The sequence below is a fragment of the Rhinoderma darwinii genome, chromosome 5, assembly GCF_050947455.1.
Source record: "Rhinoderma darwinii isolate aRhiDar2 chromosome 5, aRhiDar2.hap1, whole genome shotgun sequence".
NCBI classification, from domain to species: Eukaryota; Metazoa; Chordata; class Amphibia; order Anura; family Rhinodermatidae; genus Rhinoderma; species Rhinoderma darwinii.
This window is the reverse complement of record NC_134691.1, coordinates 223,971,007-223,987,104: the sequence shown is the minus strand read 5'-3', so window position 1 is coordinate 223,987,104 and position 16,098 is coordinate 223,971,007. Positions and strand designations below refer to the sequence as shown.

The 16,098-nt window shown below is 41.4% G+C and overlaps 1 protein-coding gene across 1 annotated transcript in view; it reads left to right on the top strand.

The window, feature by feature from the left end:
* Window positions 1-14,783, top strand: part of DCLK3 (doublecortin like kinase 3) — a 71,625-nt gene extending 56,842 nt beyond the window's left edge. Inside the window, exons 2-5 of the mRNA XM_075828536.1 lie at window positions 5,201-6,984; window positions 7,737-7,869; window positions 9,008-9,175; window positions 11,072-14,783. Coding sequence (XP_075684651.1) covers window positions 5,201-6,984; window positions 7,737-7,869; window positions 9,008-9,175; window positions 11,072-11,268 — 2,282 coding nt within the window. The 3' untranslated portion in view covers window positions 11,269-14,783. The remainder of the gene's footprint in view (window positions 1-5,200; window positions 6,985-7,736; window positions 7,870-9,007; window positions 9,176-11,071) is intronic.
* The last annotated feature ends 1,315 nt before the right edge of the window (window positions 14,784-16,098 follow it).

Below are 16,098 nucleotides of genomic sequence, written 5' to 3'. Positions count from 1 at the left end.
CAGTGCCCTCTGTAGATGCTGCCACAGTGCCCTCTGTAGATGCTGCCACAGAGTCCTCTGTAGATAATGCCACAGTGCCCTCTGTAGATAATGCAACACACCCCTAGATAATGCCAAAGTGTCCTCTGTAGATAATGCCACAGTGCCCTCTGTAGATAATGCAACACACCCCTAGATAATGCCACAGTGTCCTCTGTAGATAATGCTACAGTGCCCTCTGTAGATAATGCAACACACCCCTAGATAATGCCACAGTGTCCTCTGTAGATAATGCCACAGTGCCCTCTGTAGATAATGCAACACACCCCTAGATAATGCCACAGTGTCCTCTGTAGATAATGCTACAGTGCCCTCTGTAGATAATGCAACACACCCCTAGATAATGCCACAGTGCCCTCTGTAGATAATGCAAGACACCCCTAGATAATGCCACAGTGTCCTTTGTACATGCTGCCACAGTGCCCTCTGTAGATGCTGCCACAGTGCCCTCTGTGGATGCTGCCCCAGTGCCCTCTGTGGATGCTGTCACAGTGCCCTCCGCGGATGCTGCCACAGTGCCCTCCGTAGATCCTGCCACAGTGCCCTCCGCAGATGCTGCCACAGTGCCCTCAGCAGATGCTGCCACAGTGATGTCAGGGGCTTGCCCAGAACTGGAGTCCCGGAGCAGAGTCGCTTCTAGCACTCTGCCTGGGATTCCAGCTCTGCTCCTGACATCACTGTCCATATATGGACAGAGATGTCAGGGGCAACCCCAGAGCTGGAGTCCCAGGCAGAGTGCTAGTAGGCACTTCCTGGGACTCCAGCTGTGCTCCTGACATCACTGGGACTCCTGCTCTGGGGAAGCCCCTGACATCGTTGTCGATGTATTGACAGCGATGTCAGAGGCTTCCCCAGAGTCCCAGAGCAGAGCCTATACTAGCGCTCTGCCCGGGACTCCGGCTCTGTGAAAGCCCCAGACATCGTGTGTCCAAACATGGACACCGATGTCAGGGAATTCCACAGAGTCCAGGAGCAGAGCCGATACTAGCGCTCTGCCCGGGACTCCTCTCTGGGGAAGACCTGGACACACTGTCCATATATGGACAGCGATGTCAGGGAATTCGACAGAGTCCAGGAGCAGAGCCGATACTAGCGCTCTGCCCTGGACTCCGCTCTGGGGAAGACCCTGACACACTGTCCATATATGGACAGAAATGTCAGGGAATTCCACAGAGTCTCGGAGCAGAGTCTATGCTAGCGCTCTGCACGGGACTCCGGCTCTGGGGAAGCCCCAGACATCGCAGTTCATATGTGAACAGCGATGTCAGTGGAATTCCAGAGTCTCAGAACAGTGCCGATACTAGTGGCTCTGTGTCCCGCGGGCCGCAGATGACAGCCCCAGGGGCCGCGAATGCGGCCTCCGTTCCGCGTGCTTGAGACCCCTGATATAGACTTTTAGATGTGAAGCTGGAATTTTTTGTTCTGCTTATCACCCACAGTCTAACGGTCAAGTGGAAAGGATCAACCAAACACCAGAAAATTATCTTCGGCATTTTGTTTCAGTTCAACATGACAAATGGGTACAGCTCCTGCCTTGGGCCGAATTCTCATACAATAACCATACTAGTTAGTCTACTGATTCTTTCCCATTATTTATTGTATAAAGTAAGCATCCATGAGTTTCTCTTCCTTTGCCAGCTATGTCTCAAGTGGCTGCAGCCAATTTTTCCTTCGGGAGTTTTCTTCACATCTGGCAGCAAACCAAGTCCACGATTCTTCAGGCAGTTGATCGCATGAAAAGATATGCCGATAAGAAAAGTTTTCCTCCGGAGTCGAGGTCTGGCTGTCTTCTAAAAAAGTTAGTCTAAAGATCCTCTCCCGCAAATTTGCTCCCAGGTTTTACAACAAATTAACCCTGTGTCTTATAAGCTTCGCCTGCCTCCTACCCTAAAAAATTCCCAATTCGTTCCATGTGTCCCTCCTAAAGCCTGTGGTGATGAACCATTACAGCAAGTCTTCTGGTTCTGCAATTGTTCCCAGCAGTTCTTCTGACATCTTTGAGGTAAAGGAGATCCTGGACTACAAGAGGACAGGAGGGAAGACTTTCTATCTGGTAGAGTGGAAAAGGTTTGGTCCTGAGGAGAGGTCTTGGTAGCATGAAGTGCACGTAAATGCTGCAACTCTCATTAAGAAGTTCCTCCTACGCTCTGGACCTAAGAAGAGGGGGCATAAGGGGGGGGGGGGTTCTGTTATCTCCTGCTCACCGGCAGCTGCAGGTAACTCCACCCCAGAGACACGGGCACACGCGGCAACAGCACTCCTCTGCTTCCTCTAGGTTGTGTGCGCTCTTTCCCATCCTTAAAGGGCCAATGCGCGCACCAGTAAAAGTGTCCCCCCAATCCCAAACGCACCCTTATAAAAAATCTCTGCCCTTTTCCTCCTTGCCTGAGCGTTGTTTTGTCTTCTCATGTTTGTTCTGCAAATGGTTCCTTAGCTGTATCCTTTTTTCCCGTATCCTGTTTCCTGTATCCCTTAACCAGCAATTGTGTTTAAGTTCCAGTGCGAAATATAGTGTTGGAGTTGAGTTCATCATCTGTGCCCGGTGCACGTGCCAGCCCGTGGGCCCAGACATCTACTCTATTTCTGTGTCAATGTCAGTCAAGTCAAGTGTCTGCCAAGTCAAGCATCTGCAAAATCAAGTATCTGCCAGGTCTTATATCCAGGCACTCTTCTCCCAAAGACTATCTTGACTCTTGTTTGGCCAGCTGCTATTTCACTACGGCGGAGTAGCCCAGTGGGTCCACATTCCCCACAGGCGTGACAGATACAAAGCAGCTGTATCTGAAAAAGTTAAAATAATTTTTAATAAAATGTACTTACAAAGTTGCACCAACCTTACTGATATACTGTTTCATTTTTATTTTTTTAAAAATAGTTTTCAAAGGTGTCCATAGCTTTTAATAGTAAGTCATCCTAAAGAAAAATATCAGTTTGCCTTGGTAAAGATAAGATTTAATAGTGATCAGTTGCAGAATGTTGCATGTTTAATACCACTTTTGTGCACCATGTGTAAAATATTTGTGTAATAGTCTTACCGTCTTGTGTAATAGTGTACACTTTCCCTATGTAAAATTTACTTGTTGAAAGGGAACGCTAGTGATAAGACTTGTTTCCATCCTACTGAGTAAATGTAATAAGGAGAGTTTAGTTACAGAACAGATCATTTTCTCTTTGAGTGTAGTTCTTACCACTCTCTAGCACCATGCTTGCATTCTTAATTATTTACATTAATGTGCCAGTATCATTACCGATCTTATATTACCTCATGTAGATTATATCTTCCACTGTGCGAGCTAACAACAGTATTTAAAAGTCTTTCATTAGGATCAGTAGGAATGGGTTGCATTTATCAAATTTTAGCTTTGTACATCCTCCTCACTCAAAATTAGCAGTGCACAATGTTCGGCAGACTTCAAGTTCCATTTATTAGTTTTGAATTGAAGTTCAGTGATGGTTAGACTTGAAAACATCATTCAAATATGTGAAGATGTGTAGAGGAAAACTTTCCACTTAGGGTATGTTTACACGGAGTGTTTTCAGCCGTTTTTCGGGCCGTAAACGTCCCGAAAAATGGCTGAAAAATCGGAAGCAGAATGCCTCCAAACATCTGCCCATTGATTTCAATGGGAAAAATGGCGTTCTGTTTCGACGGGCTATTTTTTTTCGCGGCCGTTTTGAAAAAACTTAAAAAAATGGCTGCGAAAAAAAAGTGCATGTCACTTCTTCAGCCATTTTTGGAGACGTTTTGCCACATACACTAGAAAAACAGCTCCAAAAATGGGCGTAAGAAACGTCGCGAAAAATGCGAGTGGCTTAAAAAAAAAGTCTGAAAATCAGGAGCGGTTTTCCCTTAAAAACAGCTCTGTCATTTCAGACGTTTTTGAGTTTGTGTGTGCACATACCCTAACTGTAAAATATCATGACGAAATGTTGTCAGGTGTTCCTTAGGAACACATTATGAGCTGCTAGTTTTTTAGAATGTCACGATAAAAGTGTTAGTTTGCAGTCTGTTGCTTAGAAAAAGCGAAGATATATATAAAAGTTTAATTAAAATTGTAATTTATTTAGATTTAGGCTTAGACTGTTCACCTCTGAGTTGCAGCTTAAGTATAAAACGGAAACCACAACACAGTGCGGGATCTGTTGTATCACTCTATGTTGTATGACTCTGGAGTCATCTCGATCACATGCCTACTGTCCTCTGTATTTCAGATGTCCAATTTGATCTATTCACATATTATCCATGTAATTATATATATTTGGGATTAGAGCGATCTTTGGATCGCTTGTATCTTATACTGCGGGCGGCCCGACGGCACGTCAGAGGGGGCTCCCCTGATTCCAACGATTTGAATGCTGCAGTCATGATTGACAGCGGTATTTAAGGCGATTAACAGGCAGTCCTCGTGAAAATGAAAAATTTGCACAATGTACATATTATCAGAAAAAATAAAGTTTAAATTTTTAAGGCCTAATTTGAATAAATTTGCTGAAACACGATGGGTCAAAATGCTCACTACACCCCTAAAAGAATCCTTAAGGGGTGTAGTTTCCTAAATATGGTTACTTTTAGGGGAATTTCATAATTTGTCACGAAAAAACAATCTCAGAATCAATTGAATAAGTAAAAGCATTTCAAAGTTATTACCACATAAAGTGATACATGTGAGATTCATAAAATGGGGCTGCGTCCTGAAGGCCAAAATAGGCTCAGTCCTGAAAGGGTTATTACTTCAAATACATAGATTGTTGTTTCCTTTTAAGAGATCAGCTCAATGTGAACTTCTGAATAATCTGTGATAAATCGCAAAGAACCAAATGGTCACTAGTATATCATCATATTAGCTCAAGAAGTGCAAATATTATTTATTGCACTAATTTGTTCGAGAACAAGGGGATTTTGATTATTTACTAATGCTTATGTGTAATGTAAAATATCATCATTGCAGTCAATATTATAAGAAAATGTGCAACAAAAAAAAAACCAACGAAAAATGTTTCTTACAAGCTTGCCAGATAGTTCTGTATTTTTCTTAGTTCAGAGTGTCCTAAACAAATGACTATTGCTTGCATATAACAGGACACAATATGATAGATTATTACGCAATACATTTTCTGCTATCATTCTGATCTATTGTTGATAATCTGTTTTATTTTTCAGGGCAACAAACACTTTATGGTCATCTATATAACCACATACATGTAAGGTCTACAGACAGGAGACACCAGGTGACTTGTCCACCTATAGGTCCTAGAACATTTGGAAAACCATTCCAAGGCATAAACAGCTATACCTCACCCTATTTTCATTCTCAAAATGGTTTTCATACAATACATTCAGAAAATAGCCCAGTAAAACCAAGAATTGTGACAGTGGTTAAACCAGGAAGTCATCCTCTGAAAAAGATCACATTACTACTCAACCGGAGGTCTGTCCAGACCTTTGAACAACTTATTGCTGATATATCAGAAGGACTTGGACTTCCAAGGTGGAAAAATGACCGTGTAAGGAAACTTTATAACCTCAAAGGCAAGGAAATTCGTAGTGTGTCTGACTTCTTCCGTGGGGATGATGCTTTTATTGCACTGGGTAGGGAACAGCTCACACTGAAGAGCATTGAAATTGTTTTTAATGAACTTTATCCTGATATGAATTTTAAACAAAACAAGGATCATTATGAAAAACTGAGATACAAGATCCGTGATAATAGGTTGAATATTGATAGTGGATATGAAGACACAGACACGACCCACAAATTAGAGAACATTATATCTTCAACAGTAGCTAACAAAACTGATAGCAAAACTCATGGAAAGTGTAGGGCAGAAGAATCCAGAACTACAAAAAAACAAGACAAATTTAAGAATGATCAAGAACACTTACCGAGAGCAATGAAAAAACTTGAAATATGCCATAGTAAACCAAAAAAATTATTGAGCACAAGTTTGGATTATGTCATGCATAGTGAGCACTGTAAAACATATAACTTTCCAAAAAGACTTTACACTGACTTTGATAATGATATGCCAGAAGATACTACTTTAAATGAAAGGTGTAGAAAACAACCAATAAGTGAGTATAAACCAGAAAAAGCAAAACCCAAGTGTATAGTTTGCCGCAGTAGAAATAGGGAATTGAATATGGATTATAGTGGAGTAGAAGAAAAAGGAGAAAGTGACATTGAATTGAACCAGAATTCAAACTGGACACCTTATAGAATTCGAAGACAAACCAATGACATGGAAGCAAAGGAGTTTTGTAAGAACAGATGTCACAAAGAGAAAAAGAAGTGCAATGGTAAGCATCATGACTGCTCACCAATAAAACCCAGTAGACGGCTAATAGAAGATTTCATGGAAGACACAAAGGAGAATGTACTAATAAACAGAGACGAAACCGTCATGGACAATGAATTCAATCGTAACAAGGAAAATATGACAATCATTGACACCACAGCGCAAGAGGTTTTAGACGGACATTTGAGTATGGATGAGGAAGAGGGAATTTCCCAAATTAGCCAATATTCTATCAAGGACAGGATGGATATAGACAAATATTATGATATTGGCAGAAGTATTGGAGATGGAAACTTTGCAGTTGTGAAGGAGTGTAGAGTCCGGAAAACGAATCAAGAATTTGCTATGAAGATTATTGATAAAGCCAAGCTTGTAGGAAAGGAAGACATTATTGAAAACGAAGTAAGGATAATAAAATTGCTCTCCCACCCTAATATTGTGAAACTTCTGGACGATTTTGAGACTGAAAACGAGATTTACTTGATAATGGAGTACATAAAAGGAGGGGACTTGTTTGATGCAATAACTGAAAGTATTAAATTTACTGAACATGATGCGGCACTTATGTTGACTGACTTGTGCGAGGCTCTTGTGTACATCCACAGTAAAAATATTGTTCATAGGGACCTGAAACCCGAAAATTTACTGGTAAGTGCTTATGGTGATAGAAAAAAAATGTGGACACATTTAAATATGATGAATAAAATGAGGTGTAGGCCATGGTCAGGGCCACCATATAATCAGTCTGTAAAAATAGGGGACTTTTGACCAGTGTCTATAGTAAAAAATAGTTTACTATTGAAGCTGGAGGGGCTTGTGCAAATATTGTGATTGTATTTATCACCACTTCACAGTTCACCATAATTCCTGCTAATGTGTCCATCTCAGTATCTGAGCTATAGACATCTAATCTTTACGTTTCATGTCTGGTTTTCCAATTGGTCTGTATATTTTTTTCTGTCCATTATTTTTTGCTCACATGTTCAGAAAAGCATAAATAGAAGTTTACAAACATGTCCATACTTACCGGAATAATCTCCCGATAATCGCACTGATTGTAAACCCCCAATGTACGCAACTGTATACCATCACTTTTTGCCTTGTCCTTGTCATAGGGACATTGTTAGGATTGAAGTAATCATTCACATCAATATCCAAGTCCTAACTGGCTTCACTAGTGGCCGTTCTGTGAGAATGGTGATTTGGATCCAGTTAATATCCCCATGACCATGCTGAACAAGACTAGGACAACGATCCATAATATCAAGCACTAATAATAATAATAATTATTATTATTATTAAAAAATTAAGCATATTGGATACTTGTAATTCCACAAATTCCTTTCTCTTATTGTCTACAGTTTTTGTGGATCATTTCAAAATGCTTTTTTTATTTTTAGGTACAAAATAATCCTGATGGATCTTCTACTCTAAAGTTAGCTGATTTTGGACTTGCTGTGTTCGTCTCAGAGCCTATATTCACTGTGTGTGGAACTCCGACATATGTAGCCCCTGAAATCCTCTCAGAAAAGGGTATTTTCAGCTTGTAATATTGTCTTGTATTTATCATTACTAACAGGCCTGAATTGAGACTGGGTAGATCATGCTAGTCATTGTTGTTACTAGAGATAATGTAATTTTTTTTTTTTTTAATTTTCATCCGGTTTGACTTGTGATGAATGACCTTGGTCATGTAATGGGCACACAGGTGCTGGGAGCGTTAGAAGACACAGCTCTGATACACATACTGTAACTAACGAGCCGTGCACCTGTGTGTCCATCACATGATCATGGACAGAATTTTATCCACTGGAAGTAAACAATGAATGTTCCTACAAAATAACAACAAACAGAGATCTTGAAAACCATGAGGAATGAATACAGAAAGTATATTCAAAAACGTTAAACTTTTAATTATACAAAAAATAACATTAAATTGCTGAAACCAGACAACCTCTTTAACTGTAAAGTGCCCAAAATCAGTTGTCCAGTACTGTAAGGCACTCCATGAGTAATGACGCCATGGACACATTGTAGCCCACTCCGACCCGCTGTGCCTCTACCTGTATGCCCTGTTTCAATATGGTTTTCATGAAGTAGGTGTTTTCAGGAGGAAGAGGAAACGTACCTGACTCTACCTGTTCTTATAAAAACCATGAAACAAGATTGCTGAAAGTTCTTTTCTGACCTTTGAGGGACAGACAATAGTAATAAAAAAATAAAAGTAAAGTAAAGTGCAAAAAAAATTAATAATAAATACACATAAAATACCCACCCCCAAAAAATTGTTCCCCCCGCCAATCATTGTTGTAACGCTAGCCCTGAGCCAATTACCCTAAAATAGACATGTAATATATAAAAAATTTATGGTAGACTGACTATGACAAATAAAAGTTCTATTTTAGGGTAAAACTATGTTATTAACAGAAAAAAATTGTAACAAAAAAAAATAAGTTTTTGTACTTTTTAGCTATTTTCAAACTTTAAGCCTAAAAATTCTAAAATAGCAAAAGGATGTGTATAAAACTAATAAAAAAAAAAGAAACCTGCAATGTCTATGGAAAAAAACATTGCAAAAATGGTGTCTGGTCCAGAAGGATCAAAATAGCGCGGTCCTGTACCGCTTTAACTTTTTAATTATCCATATTGTTATTTAAAAATTCTCTTACAGGCTACGGCTTAGAAGTTGATATGTGGGCAACTGGAGTTATCTTGTATATACTCCTCTGTGGGTTTCCACCTTTCCGAAGTCCAGAACGCAATCATGAGGAATTATTTGAGACCATACAACGTGGAGAATATGAATTCCTCTCTCCTTACTGGGATAATATCTCAGAAGGTAAAAATATATTATAATAAAACATTTGACAATAGTATCGCTGTATGGAAATATGGGGGCATGCATTTATAATAACTGTTGCATTGTTAAACGATTCTGCAAAAAATAATTTGCTACGATTCACAACAAGCTTTTCGAATAATATAGTATAGAAATGCTCACATGGGTTAGGGTCGTATTAGGGGCATAACTAGGAAAGGCTGGGCCCATAGCATACTTTTGACTGGGACCCTCATCCCCACAACCAACACCCCCCTCCCCAAAACCCCCACCCTTCCGACAATGAACATTTATCAGTTATTTGTGCAATGTAAAAATACAGCTGGGCCGCCAAGTGTACTCTTATTAACCTTTAGTTACAGCGTTACTGAAATTGTAACAAACAGTTTAATACTGATATTTTAGCCTTTTTTTAATCACTTAATTATGCTAATTCATAGTCATAAGACATAATTAAAAAAACATACCTGAAACTCAGAGCATCAGGACAGGAACTTGTTTCCATCATTTATTGCTAACTTTTAAAGTGTAAAGGGGAGGGGCCTCTATTATAATACAGCTGACCCTGCATGCATTCCCCCCCAGGCCCCTCCTCTCCCTATTTTATGAGATCCCATTACTATAGAGCTATGGTAGATCTATATTAATGGGGTCTCATAAAATTGGGGGGCCCTTGGGGAGTAGGTAATCTACACCTCCCCATGTAGAAAGTGCCCCACTCAGTGCCCTCTGTATATAGTGTCACACCCCCCTGTATGGTGCCACAAACAGTTCCCCTGTAGATAGTGTCACCCACAACCCCTGTACATAGTGGCACACACAGCCCCCTTGTAGATAGTGGTCCACACATGGCCTCCTGCAGATAGTGGCATACACAGCCTCCTGCAGATAGTGCCACACACAGTCCCACTGTAGATAGTGTCACACACAGTCCCACTGTATATAGTGCCACACACAGTCCCACTGTAGATAGTGCCACACACACTCCCCCTGTAGATAGTGCCACACACGATCCCCCTGTAGATAGTGCCACACACAGTCCCCCTGTAGATATTGCCACACACAGTCCCCCTTGTAGATTGTGCCACATACCCCTTGTTGATAGTGCCATACACACCTTCTTGTTGATAGTGCCAGAAACACCCCCCTTGTAAATAGTGCCACACCCTTCCCCTGTAGATAGTTCAATACCCCCATTGTAGATAGTGCCACTCACCCCCCTGTAGATAATGCCACATATCCCCCTTGTAGATAGTGACACACACACACACACACACACACACACACACACACACACACACACACACACACGCGCATACACCCTTGTAGATAGTGACACACACCCTCCTTTCTAGATAGTGTCACATCCCCCCAGAGACCCCAAGACGGGGCCCTTGCGGCCGGCGCGATCCAGTGACGTCATTGCCAGCCTGCGCAGGGATCCTCTCCAGCGTCTTGCAGGCCTAACATGGTCTGTAGCTTAGTGAATGGCAGAGCAAGGAGCTGATAGCTCCCTGCTCCGCCACATTATTCAATTATATCTGCGTCCTGAGTGTGCCATTCGCCAGGGGCATCGGGCCATAAATCTGGGGCTTGGGCCCCGGAAACTTGGTCCTAGCAACGACACTGAGGGGGCATGTGCCACCAGCCTGGCACATAAATGTTCTTTAAAACAACATTTATGCACCGGGCAGCGCGTGCCCCTTATGCCACGGGCCCAGTGGCAGCTGCTATAGCGGTGGTTTCGCCACTGGTTCATATCCAAGGAAAGGCTAGGAACCAATTTACAGCTAAAATACAGTAGACTAAGAAGCTTTGATTTCATACTATTATTTTGCTTTTATAACTATATATTGCCATCTAGAAGTTAATGACATGTTTTCTTTTCTATTGCAGAAGCAAAAGATTTGATCAGTAGGTTGCTGGTGGTGAGTCCACTGAAGAGATTTACTTCTGCGTGTGTTTTGCAGCACAGCTGGGTCAGATCACGTGGACAAATGAATGATCGCAATTTGCAGAGAGAAGTTACAATGAATATAGAGCGTCATTTCCGAAACCGACGTCAGACGAAGGACACACAGAGCGACCTGTAAAATTATGGCGTACTGTGATGTTTTCTTGACTTCTTTCCTTTGCTTATTAAGTTTCTCAAAAACAATGTACAGCCTTAAATTGTGGTTTAATAAGACTGTATAGTTGGCGCACTTCTTTCCTATAGCCTCCTTCACACAGGGTTTTTGTCTACCATTTTGAACTGCATAAAAAGACATGTAAAAACGGCAGCATTTTTTGCTGCCTTTTCTTACATGCATTTTTGATGGCGTTTTGTACTTCGTGTCATTTTGTACATTCGTTTTTTTCTCCTACAGAGAAGTCTATGAAAAAAATAGCAGAAAAAAACGCCATAGCCAGAGAATACTACAAAAATGCTACTGAAACAAAAAAACGCTACAAGAATGCTATAAACCAAAATGCTTTGTATGTAGCCCGTTCAAAAATTCACTATAGACTAGATAGAATCACACATACAGTTTTGATGCAGTTTTTGGCTCAGTTTTTTTTAGTCACGGCCAGAAGTGGATCCAAAAGGAATGAAAGTTCTAAAGAAAATACTGATGTATCTCCCTTTATTCTTTTGTATCCACTCCTGTTTTGGGCTACAAAAACCCAGCCAAGAAATTACACAAAAAATGCATCAAAACTGTGTGTGTGAGATCCGGTTCTTAAAAGAGTTTTCTAGGCATTTAGAAATAAGACTAGGTCTACGCGGTGACTTTGGACCCGACACAAGTCACACAGCCAAATATCGCTATGTTGTGCTTACTGCATTGCAGTGTTGTGTAGGGTGTATTGCAGTAATAAAAATTAATGTGGCCAGGTTTGAATTCGCAGGTTTCCGCCACAAACTTTATTTAACAAGTTACCATGACTTGTATCATAAAACGTTTTGCAGCTTTATAATATACTTTGGGCATCAATGTCACACACTAGAGCATATTTACTACAGTACCTGCATACAGAATGTGTAGAAAAATGTGCAAAACGGTGGTGTATTTTGGCGCATTTTATATTAGACAAATTAAATGTCTGCACCTCGCTCGACACTTTTTAAGTGTGTCTAGAAACTTGGGCATGGCTTAGTGGGAAAGGGGCATGGCTTAAAAATGTGCCAAAATGCCCTAAAGCCTAAGAAGATGCTAAAGTTATCATACAGTGAGCGTCACTCTGATAAATTTGGCGCATCTTCAGACTGCCTGGTCTAAGTTTATGCTGTGCATTTAGGGTGCATTTACATGAGCAGTTTTTGGCCACATAGTAAAAAATGCATAAAAAAATCACAGCAATACCGTACTCGGTTTTACCCCGAATTGCCACAGTTTGCTATACTTTTTTTCTCTTGAAATCTCATCAAGTCCTCTGCTACTGTATTATGCTGCGGATTTTCCGCGACTAAATACATTGCGGAAAGTCCGCAATATTTACGCCATGTGTGGACTAGCCCTAGGGTTTTCATCTTTTGGTGGTATAAAATAAGGTTTCCTTTTACTGACAGCAAGAAGAGTTCTTGAAAACTGTGACTAATTGAAACATAAAGTGAATGAACATTTAGGAGGAAATTCATTCATAAGCCTGTCTTAAAAGAAAGAAACTTGGTGTAAGACGCAACACGTTTATTAAGAGGCGAACACCTCTTGATAAATGTGTCTCATCTTTCAGCCGTCTGTGTGCCATCCATTCTTCCCGTAGGTCATGAAATAAAAAAGAAATATACTCCCCTCCCGCTCCTCTTCTCCCCTCCGTATTCCAGCGGGGCTCTTACAAGGTCCTGATGCTGAAATTTGTCAGGGCCTTACCTGTGAAACATGTGACGCAGCACTCAATCTTGTCAGTGCTGCGTTGCACACAACTGCCTACTGCTGTTGGCATTAGTATGCTGTATGAGCAGCGTCATGCTGAGTGGACCCCCAGGGGAGAAGAGGAGTAGTGAGGTGAGTATTTTGATGAGTATTTATTATTAATTAAAAAGACTTTTAAAAAATGTAATTGTTTGATAAGGGGGTTGCAAGGGTGGCCCAATCAGGGAATGGGGGGCAAGGTACGAGGCCCGGTACGTGCCTCTACCTTGCTATGCCCCACGGAGCTAAATCTATACCAGTGATTTCCACTGTACTTACCGACAGTTTCTGGCATAAATTATAAAAAATTTGTCATGCTTCTGTGGCCCTGCACCTGTAGTAAAGCTACTCCCCATATCCACAAAAGTGGCAAGGGCGGTGCAAACAGGCTGAAGTCGCAATTTGCACTGCAAATGGGGCTCTTTTGTGAATTTTCGACCCAAAAACTTGCAGCCTCACCGCAACATAAATTTACACGCTGCAGATTTATAATCCGCACCACAGGTTACAAGTATTCTGTGCGGAATTTGATAAAATCTCATCCACTTTGCGGCTACTATACAAGTTTCAGAATTTCTGCACGGAAAATCTGGTTGGAAATTCCGCAGCATATCAGGCCAGTAAGAACATACCCTATAAGGTTGGGTTCCCACAGTGCAGATTTGCTGCAGATTTTGCATGCGTTTTTTTTAGCCAAAGCCAGAATTGGATCCAGGAGAGCAGAACTATCAGAGTATGTTCACACAGCTTATTTTCATCCGTTTTTCAGAAGCAGAACGCCTCCAAACATCTGCCTATTGATTTCAATGGGAAATACGGCATTCTGTTCCAATGGGGCATTTTTTACGCGGCCCAGTTGGAGCCGTTTTTCATTGACTCTATAGCAAAACAGCTCCAAAAACGCAGCAAAAAACGCTAGTTTATTTACACAGCTCCGTATTTTCAGACATTTTTTGCATAGTGTGTGAACATACCCTAAGGCCTTCCTTTATATATTTCTTCAATTTAGGTCATCATCTCCCAGCATTGAGAAAAATGCAGCAAAATCCACACCATTTTCTGCAGTAAAAAAACGCATAAAATGGTGCATTCTTTCCGCAGCGGAATGTCTGTTATTTTTAATGGAATTGCTTGAGAAATTTTCTGCAGCAATTCCGTCACGTGTGGACAAGCTCTTACTGCAACAAAAAAAGGGCTCTTTGACTTAACGTTACCGCCCATGTGAATATACTGTTAGGCCTCATGCACACTTCCGTTGGCCGTCGTATGGCCGTTAATGATGGATCCGTGAAACACGAATCGCACACGGATGGCTTCCGTGTGCAGTCTATTGTTTCACAAACCAAATCAATGAAGAGGCCGAGACTATTCACTTAAAAACGGACAAGAGTAGGACTTGTCCTATTTTTGACGGAACGGCCACACAGTTCCTTTAAAACAACGGAAGTGTGCATGGCCCCATTGAAATGAATGTGTCATTGTGCTATCCGTTAAAAAAACGGATAGCACCCTGAAGAAAGAAACTGAAATGGACATGAGGCCTCAGGGTAGGAACACACTAGGCATGGACACTGCGGATTTTTCGCAATAATTTAAAGAGTCTCTGTCACCAGATTATCAAATCCCTATCTCCTATTGCATGTGATCGGCGCTGCAATGTAGATAATAGTAACGTTTTTTGTTTTTTTTAAAACGATCATTTTTGGCCAAGTTATGAGCAATTTTATATTTATGCAAATGAGCCTGTCTAATGGACAACTGGGAGTGTGTTTTCTTTTATTTCCAACTGGGCGTGTATTGTGTTTGTAACATCTGGGCGTTGTGAATAGAAGTGTATGATGCTGACATATGATGCTGACAAACACTTCTATTCACAACGCCCAGCTAGTAAAACAAGTAAACACACCCAGATGTTACAAACACAATACACGCCCAGTTGGAAATAAGAGAAAACACGCCCAGTTGTCCATTAGACAGGCTCATTTGCATAAATATAAAATTGCACATAACGTGGCCAAAAATGATCGTTTAAAAAAAATAAAAATCTGGTGACAGAGCCTCTTTAATTGCGGAAAATCTGCATCGAATTACAGTAGCAGCAGTGTGGGTGAGCTTTCAACAAATCTCATTCCCACACAGCCGAAAAAAATCAGCCGAAACAAAAAAGGAACATATATTGACCTGCAGTGCGGTTTCTTCAGCCGCAGCATGTCAATTAATGCTGCGGAATCGCTGCTCTTGTGTTGCAGGTCTTCCCCATTGAATTCAATGGGGTGCTTAAGGATGAACTTTTTTTTGGCGCTGCTTGTGGTCGGTATTTCCGCTCCAGGAGAAGTCCCTGACTTCACAGTGTCCATATATGGACACAGTGAGGTTAGGCACTTCTGAAGCAGAATCCCCGACCCTGTGGCCGGTATCTCCGCTTCAGGAGAAGTTCCTGACTTCACTGTGTCCATATATAGACAAAGTGACGTCAGGCCCTTCTGAAGCGGAATCCCCGACCCGGTGTTCGGTGTCTCCGCTCCTGGAGAAGTCCCTGACTTCCCTGCCTATATAACGGTGGCGCTATCTACAGACAGGTAGGGGGGCGGGGTGCCATCTATGGGGGGAGGGTGCTGTGTAGAACTACCTATAGGGTGCTGTGTGGCATTACCTGGTATTACCTATGGGGGGCTGTGTGGCATTACCTACAGGGGGGCTGTGTGGCACTACCTACAGGGGGCTGTGGCAGTATCTACAGAGGGCAGTGTGTGGCAAAAAAATGTATGAATGAAATTCATCCGATTTTAAAACGGACAGGGAAAAAAATGGATGCAAAACGGCCGGGAAAAATGTCCCCAAACGGCAGTTTTTATCGACCGACACTCGGACCCTGTCGCATGAATAAGGCCTTAGGGTAGATACAGTGAAGGAAATAATTATTTGATCCCTTGCTGATTTTGTAAGTTTGCCTACTGTCAAAGACATGAACAGTCTAGAATTTTTAGGCTAGGTTAATTTTACCAGTGAGAGATATATATTTATTTG